The sequence below is a fragment of the Arvicola amphibius genome, chromosome 12 (genome assembly GCF_903992535.2).
Source record: "Arvicola amphibius chromosome 12, mArvAmp1.2, whole genome shotgun sequence".
NCBI lineage: Eukaryota > Metazoa > Chordata > Mammalia > Rodentia > Cricetidae > Arvicola > Arvicola amphibius.
The window spans coordinates 123,387,226-123,402,693 of NC_052058.2; the positions used below are offsets into that span (position 1 = coordinate 123,387,226).

Below are 15,468 nucleotides of genomic sequence, written 5' to 3' on the forward strand. Positions count from 1 at the left end.
CTCTTCCCCTCAGAGTACCTCAGAGCTCGGCTTCTCTGTGATGGTGGAAGATGTGAACTGCTACAGCTCTGGCGTCATCTGCAGGAAGTCCATTTCCATCAGTGTGGGCAGCTCACTCGTCATCTTCGACGATGACTCGGGGGATCCTGTAAGGCCATGTCCTGGGGAAGGTTGTACAGAGCGTGCACAGATTGGTGGTGGGGAGGCAGGAGAGGGTTGGGATCCATTGTGCCACTGAGGTGAGGCAGAAGCTCTGGCTGGATTCTTCATAAAGGGAAGCAGAGGGCAGGATTGCGGTGGAAGGAGGGAGGCGCGTTGGTGAGGTGCTGGGGTTGGCAATGATTCCTGACTCTGTCTGGTTGAGTTGGTGTTGAGGGACACTTGGGTTCAGGACTGATTTGTTCTGTCTCTTTAGAGTCCCGAGAGCTTCCTGGATGAGAAGCAAGCTGTCCACATCTGGAGAGCAGGCTTCTTCACACTGGTGCATTTCCCACGGGAGCATGTCACCCTCCTCTGGGATCAGAGAACCACTGTTCATGTCCAGGCCGGTCCTCAGTGGCAGGTAGCCATGAGACCTGAGCACCATCACCTCAGCCATTGTCCAGGGCTGGGGAGACGTCCCTCTCTGAGGGCTGAGAGGATCACAACACTGTCCTGTCCACTTCTGTCCTCATCTGTCATCTTTCTCTGGCCTTGCCCTGACTCTCTTTAAGCCATCCTCTCCACAGTTGCTTCTGGATCAACAGTCTTTGTGCTGCAGTTTAGCCTTGTTATCCTGGCAACTAACATGGTGCCCTCCCTCCTCTCAGGGTCAGTTGGTGGGCCTTTGTGGAAACTTTGACCTGAAAACCGTCAATGAGATGAGGACCCCAGAGAACCTAGAGTTAACGAACCCCCAGGAGTTTGGCAGCAGTTGGGCTGCGGTGGAGGTAAGGCCTTCCAGTTGCCCGGTACCCCTGACTCTCTTAGATGGGCCGTGTGCATCCTGGACCCAAGCCAGGGGAGAAAACATGGGTTTGAGGCTCTGCCTGGGAAAGCCCTCTGCCTCTGACTGCCTAAGATTCTGTCCCTGCCCCACCCTAACCTTGGTGAAACATGACTTAGTAATGTTTGGAGAATTGGAGTTCCTATTTTAGACAAGGTGGTCACCTAGTGAGGAAGGTGGGCTTGTTGAACCATGCCAGGCTTGTCCACCCTCCCCACCATCACCACCTCTGGCACTAGTTAGGGCACAGAGAAGAGACTCCTATAGAATGAGACAACCCTCAGCAAATGCTTCATGGAGGTGAGATGGAGGGTGGAATTTGGCAGACAGGCTATGTTTGGAGGGAGGCTGTGAACAGAAGCATAGGGACATCCCTGAGGGTTGCTGCCAAGCTGTGAGCTCTCGGGGACAGCAATGGACTGAGAGCAGCAGACTCAGCTTCTTGTCTTGGCTTTCTGGATGAACTGACTCTTCTGTTGGAGAGAAGGCGCTGTGCCTGGGGAGGGCCCATAGCAGCTCTCATCAGTCCCAAGAGGCTGCCTGCAAAGTGCCACTGAGAAATACGTAAGGACTGTGGTTGATTGGTTATGTCTGCCTTGGGTGCAGCAATGGTGACATGACTGTTTCATATGTCGCTTGTCTGCCCTGAGTGAATCTTTGTTCTTTGCAGAAGGATAGATAGAGGGCAGGCAGAGCTGATGGGCATGGCACCCACATTTTAGAAGAGCTGGATGGGTGAAATGGGTGACTAACTTTGTATTTGTGGACCGTCTCCCCACCAGCCAATTTTCTTTATTGCTTATAACTGTAGGCATGCTGGGGAGGCAGTGCATAACAATATCGGCCTGGGGAAGTAGGGCCAGCTCTGGGGAAATTTGTGTTAATCACCCTTCGCTGTGCAATGGTAGTGTTCAATCCACACCACTACAAAAAGCACATCTTACCTCACTTCCTGATGGTTGGGAATCAGAACATGAGGCTAGGTTTTCTTCTCTGTGTCCCCCAGGCTGCAGACAAGGTGACATCCAGGACATGTGGGTGCCTGTGGGTCATCTCCATTCCTGGACCTGTAGGCCTGACAACTTTAGCTCTCAGTAGCTATTGGTCAGAGAATACCCTCAGCTCTTAGAGGCCCCTCACTTCCTGTCATGTGGAGTTCCCAACATAGCTGTCTGCTTCCTCACAGCCAGTGAGGGCTAGGCTCTGGTGAGGTGGGCTCTGGGACCTCATCTGATGACTCTCAACCTGGTGTCCCCCCAGAACCTTTGGTGTTCTGCTTGTTGGAAGCAGGTTGGAGGCAACTCCCACTCTCCAGGGGAGGTGATTGAACAAGGATGTGGATGCCTCCAAGACAGTCTCAGGGCACTCAGAGAGTGCCCTCCCTGTGGGCACAGGAACTGGAGGGATAGGAGGTTTCTCTGCTTGGTGCCATAGGTGCAGCTCCCCCTTTATCTTGCAGTGCCCAGATACTCCTGACCCCAGGGATACGTGTGCCCTGAATCCTCTCCGAGAACCATTTGCCAGGAAGGAGTGTGGTATTCTGCTCAGTGAGGTGTTTGAGACATGCCACCCCGTGGTAAGTGTCTCCCTGTGTTAAGTAGGTGTGCTTTGGCCCCTTCTAAGTCCCTCCTACCTTCCAAGGACCCCTCCTTCCCAAAAACTCCCTTTAAAGAGGGAGACCCACCTCTCATCCACCATTCTCCTGCCTCTGCTCTGCTCAGATGGTCTAGATCCCTGACACCTAGAGACAGCCAGTCAAGCATCTGTGCTCTCTGCAAGTCCAGCTGGGCCTGGCTTTCCCTGCTCATGGGGACATTCTGTTGCAGAGTGCACACTGAGCTGGTGCTGCATCCCTGACTTTCCCCTGCTCTCCATGGAGATGACAGGTTGGGGCTCTGCCCCACAGGGCTCCTCTAGGTCTTCGGAGACCATTGCGGCCTAGCCTTTGCGTCTCCAGCCTGGCTGGGAAGGTAGCACATCCTGTCTGGGCTTTAGCAGTTCCTCAGTCCCCTGAGTCCAACTTTCTGGGCTCAGGACGAGCTTCTCAGAGTGGGTATCTGCCTGTCCTTTCTGAGCTGCCTGCCCCGCCGCATAGCCCTCATCCCAGGCGGACAGAGTACACGAGCATCTTCATGCTGTGCTGCCACCGAAGAAATGCAGACCTGAAATTCAGAATCCTCTGACCTTCCCTAGGTTGATGTCACTTGGTTTTACTCAAACTGCCTGACAGACACATGTGGCTGCAGCCGGGGTGGTGACTGTGAGTGCTTCTGTGCCAGCGTGTCTGCCTATGCCCACCAGTGCTGCCAACATGGAGTGGTCATTGATTGGCGGACCCCCCGCCTCTGCCGTGAGTGTTCCAGACTACACCCCATGACCCTATATCCCTGTGTTGCAGTTGGTGAGCCTGTGGCAAAGAGAGGAGAGAGTTGTGCGAGCCATGCTCAAGGTCTCTCAGGAGAATAGGGTAGCTGGAGCTCATCTTTGAAGAGCTGGTTCTTAACCTCATTGCTAAAAGAGTCCCAAGCCCTGGGATCCAAGGCCAGGCTGGCTTTTGCATACTGTGTGACTCCAAACAAACTGCCCAACTCCTCTGAGCCTCAGTTTTTATCCCCTGAAAAATGGGAATAGACAGGCCCTAACTGGCTTTCTGTAAACTCAAACAAGATAATGAACATAAAAAACTTTGGCCAGCTGAGCTGTGGAAAGAGGTCCTGTTTACTCAAAACACTGTGGGCCTATGGATGCTGCTGATTGAGGCCTCTGAGACAGAACTATTCTGAGCACACACATGCACATGTGCACCCTCACACATGTACACACACTTATATACATATTGTAAACAGAAGTTTCTGTCCCACCTGGTCCTGCAGCTGTTTAGTCCCAAAGAAACACACAGAGGCTTATATTAATTATAAATTGTTTGGTTGTTGAGCTCAGGCTTATTACTAACTAGCTCTTATAACTTAAGTTAACTCATAATTCTTATCTCTGTTTAGCCATGTGGCTTGGTAGCTTTTCTCGGTGAGGCATTCTCATCTTGCTTCCCCTGAATCTGGCTGGTGGCTTTGTCTCTGCCTTTCTTTTTCCCAAAATTCTCCTAGTCTGGTTGCTCCACCTACACTTCCTGCCTGGTTACTGGCCAATCAGTGTTCTATTAAACTAATATGAGTGACAAATATTTGCAGTGTACTAGGACATTATCCTACAGCATCTCCCCCTTTTCATTTCAAAATAAAATCTCTGAGTCTAATCTCCTTTGTTTAGCTTTTTTTCCTGACCATTGTCCATGACAACTTGTAATAAACACACTAAACAATCAATAATCCATTTTTTGGGAGTGTGGCATAGTTTAAAGCTACTTCCTGCTGTTTGGTAGTGCTGGAAATCTTAGAAAGAAAATTTACCAAATTCTTACCAAAGAAAATTTAGGATTATGATCATATACTGACTGGAATATTCTGTGAGGCTTGATCATCTCAGCCAGCAGTCTCGAGGCTGCTCTGGATGCAGAACCCAGAGGAAACTGCAACAGAGGTCCTCTGAGATGTTGGATCATCTGGGACATCCACTTCCATTGGAGATTTCTCAGGGCATCTTCCTTGATCAAACCTTATTTTTCTTAACCCAGAATGAATCCACAACCTCTTATTACCTGTGAAAACAAAAGAAAAACCTTTTCTCTAAAGTAATGTATCTTGTGACTTCAATTTTGAACTCAAGGCATTTTCAAAATATATAGGTTGGATTAATCCAGCAGCACTTATAGTCAAATGTCTTTTAGCAGCTGTTGCTCCTTCCTCAGCAGTCAAACAATTCAAAGATAATACAATAACATACAGTATCCAGACTTTCTGTGTATTTTCCATCTTTAGGTGGCTTTTTTTTGCTCTATTTCTTTTATTTTTATTTTTAACTTTTGGCTTTTTGAGACAGGGTTCTCTGTGTATCTTTGACTGTCCTGTATCTCACTCTGTAGACCAGGTTGTCCTTGAACCCACAGAGATCCTCCTGCCTCTGCCTCCCAAGTGCTGGGATTAAAGATGTGTGCCACCATGCCCAGCTAGTCTATTTCTTTCTTTCTTTTTTTTGAAGGACTTTCTCTATACTTTTTCTTTTCTCTCCCAAGCCTAGGTATATTTCAAGCACACCATTTAGAGGTTCCTCCCCCGGTTTGAATGTATCGTCTTCTGACCACATGAGTCTTTAATCTGCTAAACAGTATGTCTAGAATTAAAACTGCAACTTTGGTGGTTGGCTCCACCCCATTCCTTAGCTTTTTGAGAGTCTAGCTTCATGGCAGAGGTGCTGGTGGGAGCCACATTTATTGTCACAGCTGTGGAGTTTCTAGGTCCATGCCACCACCAAGAAGCATACCACTGGCTGCTCATAGACACCATTTAAGTGTTTGGTAGCAGAGCCTCTTAAAAGAGCTATGAGATTTTTTTCGGCTAAATCTGAGTCAGAAAACCTCTCTTAAAGGAGCCGTGCCTCTTCTTACCACCAGTAAACAGAGCCTACTGGAGAAAAGATGGTTACCAAGAAGCTGCACTTGACTCTGTTCTTGTCTGTCTAGAATGTCCCCCTCTTTTTTTTTAAAAAGCCTTCTCAGGCTTTATGTGAAAATTCTTGTCAAATGTTTGGGTGCCATTTGTTGACAGAAGTTTCTGTCCTGCCTGGTCCCACATTTGTTTAGTCCCAAAGAAACACACAGAGGCTTATATTAATTATCAGTTGTTTGGCCTATTGGCTCAGGATTATTATTAACTAGCTCTTACAACTTAAACTAACCCATAATCCTTATCTATGTTTAGCCGTGTAGCCTGATACCTTTTCTCAGTGAGGCATTCTCATCTTGCTTCCTCTGTGTCTGGCTGGTGGCTGCATCTCTGCCTTTCCTCTTCCCAGAATTCTCCTAGTCTGCTTGCCCCACTATACTTCCTGCCTGGCTACTGGTCAATCAGTGTTTTATTAAACTAATATAAATGACAAATCTTTACAGTGTATAAGAACATTATCCTACAGCAACATATACTATTGTGAATATAAATGTATAGCATAAAACATACAAAATAAGTAAAAGGTAAAATAAAATGCATAGAAGATTAAATTAATTTCCTAAAATCTAAGGTGATTTCCTTTAGATTCCAATATCCCAGTCAGGTTTTCCTGACCTCGTGTTGGGGTCAGTGATGAGTGCCCAGATTCAACAAGGGAGGATAATCTGTTTCAGACCCCAGTTCCACCAACCGGGGCCTGGATGCATCCCTTCTTCACAGCACGGGAGCAAAGCTAAACTCTCACCTCACAGATGCTGGGAACAAGTGACACAGCTTGCAGTGCTGGCTTGGTGCTGTGCAACACTGTTAATAGACACAGGGGTGTTGGCATATCCCCAGCCCCTAGAGCTCCAGGCTGGGGACCTCAGGGAGAAGATGGAGGCGCTCCCTCCCCTCTCTGCACTGCTTCCTTTTCCCCTGCCTGTTCCCCCACCGCCAGATCCTTCAGCATAGGTGCTGGGTCCCTCTCCTTGCTTCCGTAACTGCCCTTCAGGAAGAAGGGGACACACATATTTATAGAGGACCTATTATAACATGCTACATGCATGTCGTCTCATGTAATAATCAGGACTAAGGTAAAGCAGTTGAGGCACTTTTCCAGGGTTGTGACGATTACAGGGACCCCAGAAAACTCAGGGATCCAGCATAATAACATTTTAGTGTAGGATTTTTAAAAACTAAAACTCACTGCAAAAATATTGCTAATGAACAAATATCAAAGGTCGGTATTATCAGTTCCCCCTGGGTCCAGGTTCCACAGTGGCTCCATGAGACCCTGTTACTGCTTATTTTAATGTTTTGATATTGTGTTTGTTATGAACTTTTTGTATTGATTTGGATATGTCATAGTAAAGTAGAATTAGCTAATGGCTTAAATAAAGCAGAGACCGTTTCTCCAGAGATTAGTAAGGCTTTTAGTGAGTATCCGAATAGCACAGTGGGACTGCATGGGCCCGACTAGGCTGTTTATGGGATGATGAGGCAAGGAGGGGGTTTAATGGGAACATGAGAAATATTACACAAGATATTTTATAATCAATAATCCTGGGCCAGTGAGATGGTTCAGCGGTAAAGGTGCTTGCTGCCAAGCCTGACAACCCAAGTTCATCCCCAGGATCCATGTGGCTTAACTTGACACCCTCAATTGTTCACTGACCTCCACAGGTACGCCACGTCACCTGCATCCCCACAATAAACAAGTAGCTTAACGGAAAAGTCTTTGGCTAACACATTAAAATGAATGGTGTTAAGACCAATGGCAAGTCCTGCCAGTCCAAGGTTGGACAGGTGGGTGCACCTGAAATAAAGGCTGGGGTAAAGTCCCTGCAAAAGTGTTTCATGCATCCGTATGTAGCTGTTGGGCTGGCTGGCCAACAAGCCCCAGAGATCCATTTGCCTCTGCGTCTCCAACGCTGGGCTGAACTTGATCCTCATGCTAGTAAGGCAAGCGCTTTACCAAGTGAGTCACCTCACCAACCCCCTCATAAATGTACAGTTCAGCACTCCATGTCCTCAAATGGGGAAAACAAGTGCGTGCCCATAGGCTCAAGACAAGCCAGCTCCTCACTCTGTTTTTGGTTTTTGAGACAGAGTATCTCTATGTAGTCCTGGCTGTTATATAGACCAGAATGTCCTCGAATTCACAGAGACCTGTCTGTCTCTGCCCCCCAAGTGCTGGGATTAAAGGTGTGTGCCACCACACCTGACTTTATCTCCTGACGCTTAATGACCTCGCAAAAGGGCAAAAGCAAATGTGTTTATTATGGGTCTCGGGTGTACTAGGAGCTGATGACGACGCTCTTCATACCATCCCTGTGTGTGAGGCAGACACTTCCTCACCCTTTATCCCAGAGGCACCCAGATGGTTCCTCACAGTTTTGTTCTTGGTTGATTTATCTGACAAGGTCCACACAGCTCACCCCTTGCCGACTGAAATCGGCAAGGGAGATGCCAAAGAACAGATGCAGATCATCCACTAGAGGGCGCAATGGGTCCGTGCTTTAGGGGCTCCTTACTGCCTAAAAGAACTTCAGGGGAGCCAGACACTGCATAGAAGGCTGTGGAGAGCCTGGGATCCCGGAGGCCCTTCATCCCATTCTGTCCAAGGCTGAGGAACTTCTGTTTCATGGTTGCATTCCTTCTTTGGGGCTCTTCTGCAAAATATCAAATCAGATATTCTACACTTTGGTTCTGTTTATTGTATTTGAGATAGGATCCCTAGTTCAGGCTTATTTCAAACTCCCTGTATAGCCAAGGATGATCTGATACTTCTGCCCTTCCCTCCCGAGTGCTGGGCTTAGAGGTGCACACCACCACACCATACAACGCAATGCTGGAGAACCACTGGATCCAGGACCTTATACATGCTAGGCAAGCTCTCTACTGACTGGGCTACGTCTTTAATCCTACGCCTTCATATTCTGTTCTTGACCTTTGTGGTCACACAAAACATACTCTTCTATCTAATATTCATTCATTCATTTGTTTGTTTGTTCATTTATTCATTCATTCATCACATCGCTGAATGCTACTCTAAGCCAGGCTTTGAGCATTGTGCTGGGGTGTGAGGGAGGACCACTATATTTCCTCCTCTTAAGACCTATTATAGATCTGCGGGTGTGCATGCCTTTAATTCCAGTGCTCAGGAGGTAAAGGCAGGTGGATCTCTGAGTTCCAGGCCAGCCTGGTCTACAGAGCGAGTTCTAGTACAGCCAGGGCTATGCAGAGAAACCCTGTCTTAAAAAACAAAACAAAACAAACAAATAAAAAGACATTTGGATCCAATTTTATCCCTCAATCCTGGAGTTTTGGAAGTAGGGCCAGATCCAGTCCTTGATGAGGGGGGAGCCTGGGTCCGGGTGCCTTGCTCATGGGAAATCTCTCTTCTTTCTTCTTTAGCGTATGACTGTGACTTCTTCAACAAAGGTAAGCCAAATTTTCCCCAAGGGAAGCCTGCCTGGGGCACCGCTAACTTAGGTGCTGACTTCCTGAGGTGCTGCTGGCCCTGGAATAGCTGAGATGTGCTGAGTGGGACTGTGTGGTGGGGAGTCTGATGGTGCAGAGCTCAGAGATGTCAGGACTTTGTCCACAGCTGTCCCTGCAGCTCCGTGTGAGGCCCAGGACAGGAGCCTCATCAGGCCTTTCATCATTCAGGGCAGCTTCACCAGGCAGCAGAAGGCCACTGGTATCATGCCCACGCCACAGCGTTTCTAATTGGTCCCAATAAGCCCATCGAGTATGACCAGGGTTCTTTAAAGACGTGACTTGTCAAAACCAAGTGCAGACTGCTTTCCCTGAGGAAGGCTGCTGAAAACCTAGTGGGATCTTCAGATACCAAAGAGTTCATGGAACCAAGATATGCACCCGCATCTAGATTATTAATGAAGATGAAAATACAAGTCATTGCTAAGGACCAAGGGAGCTTAGTGTCCAGCATTAGAGCCATTTAATCTGTTTGATCAGAGGCTGAATGGGCTGTACCGAGATGGCTGCCAGAATAGTTCTCAGCATCCAGCTTCATCCGCTCGCGCCTTCAGTGCCCTTTGACACCTGAGCCCCTAGGTCTCCTCCCAGCCATACCTTGGAGGAGTTGGCCCATGCAGGCATGGGCACAGACTTCGAGCACATTTCAATGCTGATTTGGGTTTGAGAAGCATCTTCCTGGCCAGACTATTAAACGGAGTAAAAAGGTACTGTGGAGAAGGCTTATTGTAGACATGGGGAGAAGGCAGTTAGAGGCAGAGGCATCTGGAAGAGTCCAGAGTGAACAAGACCCTGAGCAAGGCCATGTGAGGAGGGAGAAGAGGAGAGCCAGGGGCCAAGTGGGGGGGGGAGGGGAAGGAAAGCCCAGCCCCTGGGCTGGAGAAGTTTAGGGTAGGGGATGGGGTATGCCAGTCAGGAGGATCCTGTATCACAGCGTTTCTTAACATTCCTATTACTGCGACCCTTTAATACAGTTCCTCAGCTGGGTGTGGGGGTGCACACCTTTAATCCCAGCACTCGGGAGGCAGAGACAGGCAGATCTCTGTGAGTTTAAGGCCAGCCTGGTCTGCAAGAGCTAGTTCCAAGACAGGCCCCAAAGCTACAGAGAAAGCCTGTCTCAAAAAAAAAAAAAGAAAGAAAGAAAGAAAGAAAAGAAAAAGAAAAATACAGTTCCTCTTGTTGCAGTGACCCCAACCATAAAATTACTTTTGTTGCCACTTCACAACTGTAATTTTGCTATTATGAATTGTAATGTAAGCATCTGATATGTAGATAGACTTACGTGACCCCTGTGAAGGTTGACCCCCCACCCAAGGGGTCACAACCCACAGGTTGAGAACTGCTGCTATAACAGGTAGGAACTGAGGAATGCTGGGAGAACCTGGCAGCCAGCATCAGCTTTGATGTAGCAATAGGCATCCCAGTTAGCCATTTGTCCCGGGTTTAAGACCTCATAGCCATGACCTAGGGAAAGAAAACGATAGATAAGACACGGGATCTGTGAAGAGGGCAGCTCAAAGAGAAGGTCCTGCATAGCCATTGGTCCAAGGGCAGCTGATGGCCTGAAGGAGTGACTCAGGAGAACTGCATTCCCTGGGGCAGGAGGGTCCCTGTGACATCAGGCAAGACATTTAAGCAGCAGTTCTGAGCAGCTCTCTCCCTCTGCAGCATTTTGGGTGTCAGTAACTGGCAAAGGACAAGCTGCTTCTAGCATCTCCACCCACCCACCCACCCACCCACTCACCCAGATCCTTGCTTAGCTCTTCTCCCAGCATTTTCTGTGGTCCAGGCCTCATGGGGTGCTGGGAAAGTGGACCTTTATGGAGGTGCGAGGGAGCATCCCAGCACCACGTGTGTGCTCTGCACCCCGCATTTGTTGCAACTGGCCCCAGCTCTGAGTGTTCATACCATAGAAACCAGTCCATGTGGCACACTTCTTTTGTCTGCTTCTTGAGCGCTGGCTGCTGACCACTTCCCCGCACACTAGGCTGTCTGTTTTCCACTGAAGGACACAGGTGGGAGCCCCGATGCAGAGCCACACCACAGAGCTGCTAGAGCACGGGGAGGGTGGCAGTAGAGGCTGCGGGGAGAACTTCCCTAAGGAGGTGACATTTGAGCTGGTCTCAAGGCACAAAAGGAGGAGAATTTCTCTGAGAGAAGGGACAGCATGATGGAGGTGAGCTAGGATGGCCATGTGGCTCTTTCTATAAAGCAGGAAGGAGGTCCAGTGTGACGGGAGCCCTTGAGGGGTAGGGTCTGCTTTGGAAGAGCCCTGAATTAAAGCTGTGTGCTTGAGATTCTATCTAGGGATGAGGTGAGTGGCCAGGAAAGTGACCCAGACAGCTATGGGACACACTAGAGACAAGAAGATCGTTTTTAAAGTTGTTGCAATTGTCTGTGACATCCATATCCCCTCCACCCTATGCCCACCTTATAACCAAAGCCCTCCCAAGCACAAATGGGACATGTGCATGAAATAAATAGACACAAACTTTGAGCTCTGGGGTCCTGGCTGTCATCCCTCAGGACTGGGTGTGGGTCCCTGATGGAGCAACATCTCTCATGGTAATGGCTCATGCTTACGGGGTAACTGCCATGGGTTCCCTATGCAATGGTCTAATCACAGAGGGAGGGTCCATCTTTTTCAGGGGCTTCTGGCCTGGGGTTCCTGACCCATCATACCTACTAAAGTTCTTGTGGTCACCAAGAGTCCCTTTCTAACGCCTTGCCTCTTCTGAACTTCTGATGGGTGAGACAGGTGGGTTGCCTGCTGGGGCTTGTAACAGGGGCTCTTCTCTCCAGCGCTAGGAAAGGGTCCCTACCAGCTGTCCAGTGTGGCGACTGGCGGCACTCTTGTGGCCACGAAGGCAGTAGATAGTGACATAGCCCTTGTGAGGGCAGAGGATCTGGCGCCAGGAGACATTTCAAGCTTCCTGCTGACAGCTGCTCTATACAAGGCCAAGGCCCATGGTAAGGCCCACCCTCTGGCTCCAGTCCAGCCCTTTCAGGAAAGGTTGTCCTGGAAAATGGGGGAGGAGGGAACGCTGAAGCCTGAAGCCACCCACAGGGCTCGAGACCCATGCTCTGCTCCCAGTTCAGACTAGTTTCTTGACTTCTGTGAGCCCACACCGCCTAGGACAGGACCCACACAGAACTTTGTCCCCTGCTCTTGTTTCAGAGAATCCCCTTCTTTTGTGTTCTTCTCTCATCCTTTTCTCCGGCCTTCCCGTTTCCTTTTCCCCCTCTCCTCCCTCCTTCTTCTCTCCTGTCTCCCTCTCACTGAGCCTTGAGCACAGGGCAAGCACAGGAACCAGAAACATTGAGAGACTCAGGGCCTGTCCAGCAGGTGTTCCAGCCCCAAGGCATTTGACAGCTAGGAGAGTGCTTCAGAGTTCGCTGTGGGGTCTGCAATGGTAGAGCTAGCTTAGTGCTTCAGAGTTCGCTGTGGGGTCAGCAATGGGGGAACTAGCTTAGGGTCTTGAGGGATGGGAAATTCATGGTGGCAGGAAGAAATGGAGAGCGTTAGACATTGTGAGGAAAGAGCCTGCTGGATCACAGACCCAGTTGTCTCCACCTCTGTGGACTGTCACCCTGCAGAGGACTGCTCCTATCTGTTTGGTACCTGGCATAGCAGGCAATGAGACAGGCCTGGTTTTCCAGTGGAAAGGTGCTGTGGGACAACAGTCTGTACCCTGTCGCTTGTATTTTACGTAAACGCTGATTGGCCAGTAGCCAGACAGGAAGTATAGGCAAGGTGACGACCAGGCAGGAGGTAGAGGTGAGGCAATGAGAATTCCAGGAAAAGGGAAGTTTCAGTCTGCAGTCGTCACCCAGACAGAGAGAGGAAGCAGACACAGAGCAAGCAAGATGTGACTGCCTCGCTGAAAAAGGTACCAAGCCACATGGCTAACGCAGACAAGAATTTTGGGCTAATATAAATTATAAGAGTTAATAAGAAGACTGAGATACTAGGTCAATCAGTTAATAATTAATGTAGACCCCTGTGTGATTTCTTTGGGACTTAATGAGACAAGAACCAGGTAAGACAGAAACCTCAGTCAACAGAAAGAGAGGAGAGGCAGGACAGGAGAGAACAGTTGTGGGCTTCTGTAACCTCCTACCTTTACCCCAAGAAATGAGCGAGCAGAGGGTGGTCAGTGGACAGGGAGGAAGGTCAAAGAAGCAGTGACAGAATAAGGTTCATCTCGTCCCCAGAGAGCTGTTTTCCCCACCCACTGGCCACGTGTTATCTGTGCTCGTGTGCTGCACCCCCACATCTGGCTCTGTCTGTACACTGACCTAACTCCCATGGCTCTGCAGACCCTGACGCTGTGTCCCTGGAAGCAGCCGACAGACCCAACTTCTTCCTGCACACCCTAGCCAATGGGTCTGTAAGGATGGCAAAGTGGCGTGGTGATGAACCCTTCCACCAGCACGCCTCCTTCTCCCTGCACCAGGGGACATGGCAGGCAGGCTTGGTGGCTCTGGAGTCCCTGGCAAAGCCTGGTTCCTTCCTCCACTCATCAGGCCTTGAGCTGGCTCTGAGGACATACGAGCACACAGAGGCATTTCGTGGTGGTGCACTCTTCCGCCTTCTGGGTAAGTGTCTGCCCCACCGTTGCTCTTAAGTCTGGTGCTTCTGCCTCACTCAGCTGCTTTTCCTGCCCGGTCCCCCTTTCCTGTCCACATGTCCCCAAGGAACAGAATCCTCATCCTTTTGGAAAGGGGGGATGCCCCCTGGGGCTACCCCTGAAATGGGAGGTGGTCTGATGTCCATATTGGCAGATTAGTGAGTGGTGGCAGAGTGGATTGAGACCCAGCCATCTTGCTGGGTCTCACCTCCTGCTACAGGTTAATTGTGTAGTGTAAAAACTCATGGCCTGTGCACATGTGAGGAAGGGAGCCTAGTGGGGGCTCACGTAATGCCTGGTTCCAGTTTCCTGCCTTAGAACACACGCTGACCCCAGAAGTTTACACCCCTGGGGACACAAGCTGAGATGTCAGCAGGCCCTCAGCATCATGAATGCCACCTCCTCTGCCTGGCTTCTGACTCTTTCTCTGCCTGTGGTCATTTGTCCTCACTACAGGGCAGGGAAGGCATGGGCTGAGCTGGGGAAACACCGGGCTCTGGTGTTCGGTCTCTCACTGTCTTTCTAGATGCCAAGCCCTTAGGGGCTGCCTACCCCATCTGCGAGTGGCACTATGACGCTTGTGCCAGTCCCTGCTTCCAAACATGCCGGGACCCACGGGCAGCCAGCTGCCAGGATGTGCCCAGGTAAGGCCAGGGGCAGTGGGCAGGAGTCAATGCCTAGAAAACAGTCTCAGCACACTGAGCATGTATGTAGACATGCGTGTGAGGGTGTGTGTAGGAGTGTGTACTAAGTTGAATATAGGAATGTGTGTGTTGGGGAAATGTACTTTTATGTATGTCGTAATTATTTTTCTCACTGCCATGACCAAATACCTGGCAAGAGTATCTTAGTGATGAAGGGTTGATTTGGGACCACAGTTTAAGAAGGGATCAGCCATTGTTGTGGGAAGGCTCAACAATGAATCTATGGGAGCGGGGGTTCACATTCAAATCACACAGTATGTGTGTGCCATATATAAATGTCATATACTCCACACTGTATACTGGTGCATGATGTGGGTACAGCTGAACCTTGTGTTTTAATGTATTAAGTATGTATGGGCTGTACACAGCTATATTCACACACCTGCGTGAGCTGATTATATGCAGTTGAGTGTGAGTGAAAATGTCATGGTGTGTGTGTAAGCTGATATTTGTGGGTATCTACACAGATGCATACGTGTGTATACAATATGTATATAGCTTAGCTTTTTATAGCCTTGGAGAGAGCCCATGAGCTGTGTGAGAATGGGCCTATGTGGAGAGCCTGAGCATATGACAGGTGTGCACATAGCCACACATTGTGCAAGTGTGGTTCACTGTTGGTCAGGAAATAAGAGTATGGACATGGTGCTATTGTACGCATGTGTGACTAGCTCTCTGTAGAGCACACATGAGAGTGTGCATGATAAGCAAGTATACACACACACGTGATAAAGAAGAGGGAGGCCAGCAGCACTGTGCTCCATCACTAGCCAGCTCCCTGCTCTGTCCTTAGGGTGGAAGGCTGTGTCCCTGTGTGCCCCACTCCCAAGGTCCTGGATGAAGTCACACAGAGATGTGTCTATTTGGAAGACTGTAAGCACCCTGGTGTTCTCCTTTCTCCTCCTGACTCCAAGTCTCCAGGGTGTCTCTGGGAAATTCTGCTCAGGGTCCCAGATCCTATGGCAGCAGAGTCAGCACAGGGCTATGGGAGGAAAGGGTTCAGAGCTGGCAAGGTTTTGTCTGGTCCCTGTTTCAGAAGAAGGAAAAGCGAGGGGTGGAGGTCTTGCTTGGGGGTCTTATGCTGAATGTACAGGACAGCCAGGCTT

General features: G+C 49.4%; 1 protein-coding gene across 1 annotated transcript in view; it reads left to right on the forward strand.

Moving 5' to 3' along the window:
• The window catches only part of Otog (otogelin), a 65,173-nt gene that overhangs the window by 29,901 nt on the left and 19,804 nt on the right, over positions 1-15,468 (forward strand). The window contains exons 26-35 of the mRNA XM_038313922.1: positions 14-148; positions 416-562; positions 810-929; positions 2,445-2,561; positions 3,179-3,335; positions 8,944-8,970; positions 11,830-11,997; positions 13,348-13,626; positions 14,185-14,302; positions 15,156-15,235. Of these exons, the coding sequence (XP_038169850.1) occupies positions 14-148; positions 416-562; positions 810-929; positions 2,445-2,561; positions 3,179-3,335; positions 8,944-8,970; positions 11,830-11,997; positions 13,348-13,626; positions 14,185-14,302; positions 15,156-15,235 (1,348 nt within the window). The remainder of the gene's footprint in view (positions 1-13; positions 149-415; positions 563-809; positions 930-2,444; positions 2,562-3,178; positions 3,336-8,943; positions 8,971-11,829; positions 11,998-13,347; positions 13,627-14,184; positions 14,303-15,155; positions 15,236-15,468) is intronic.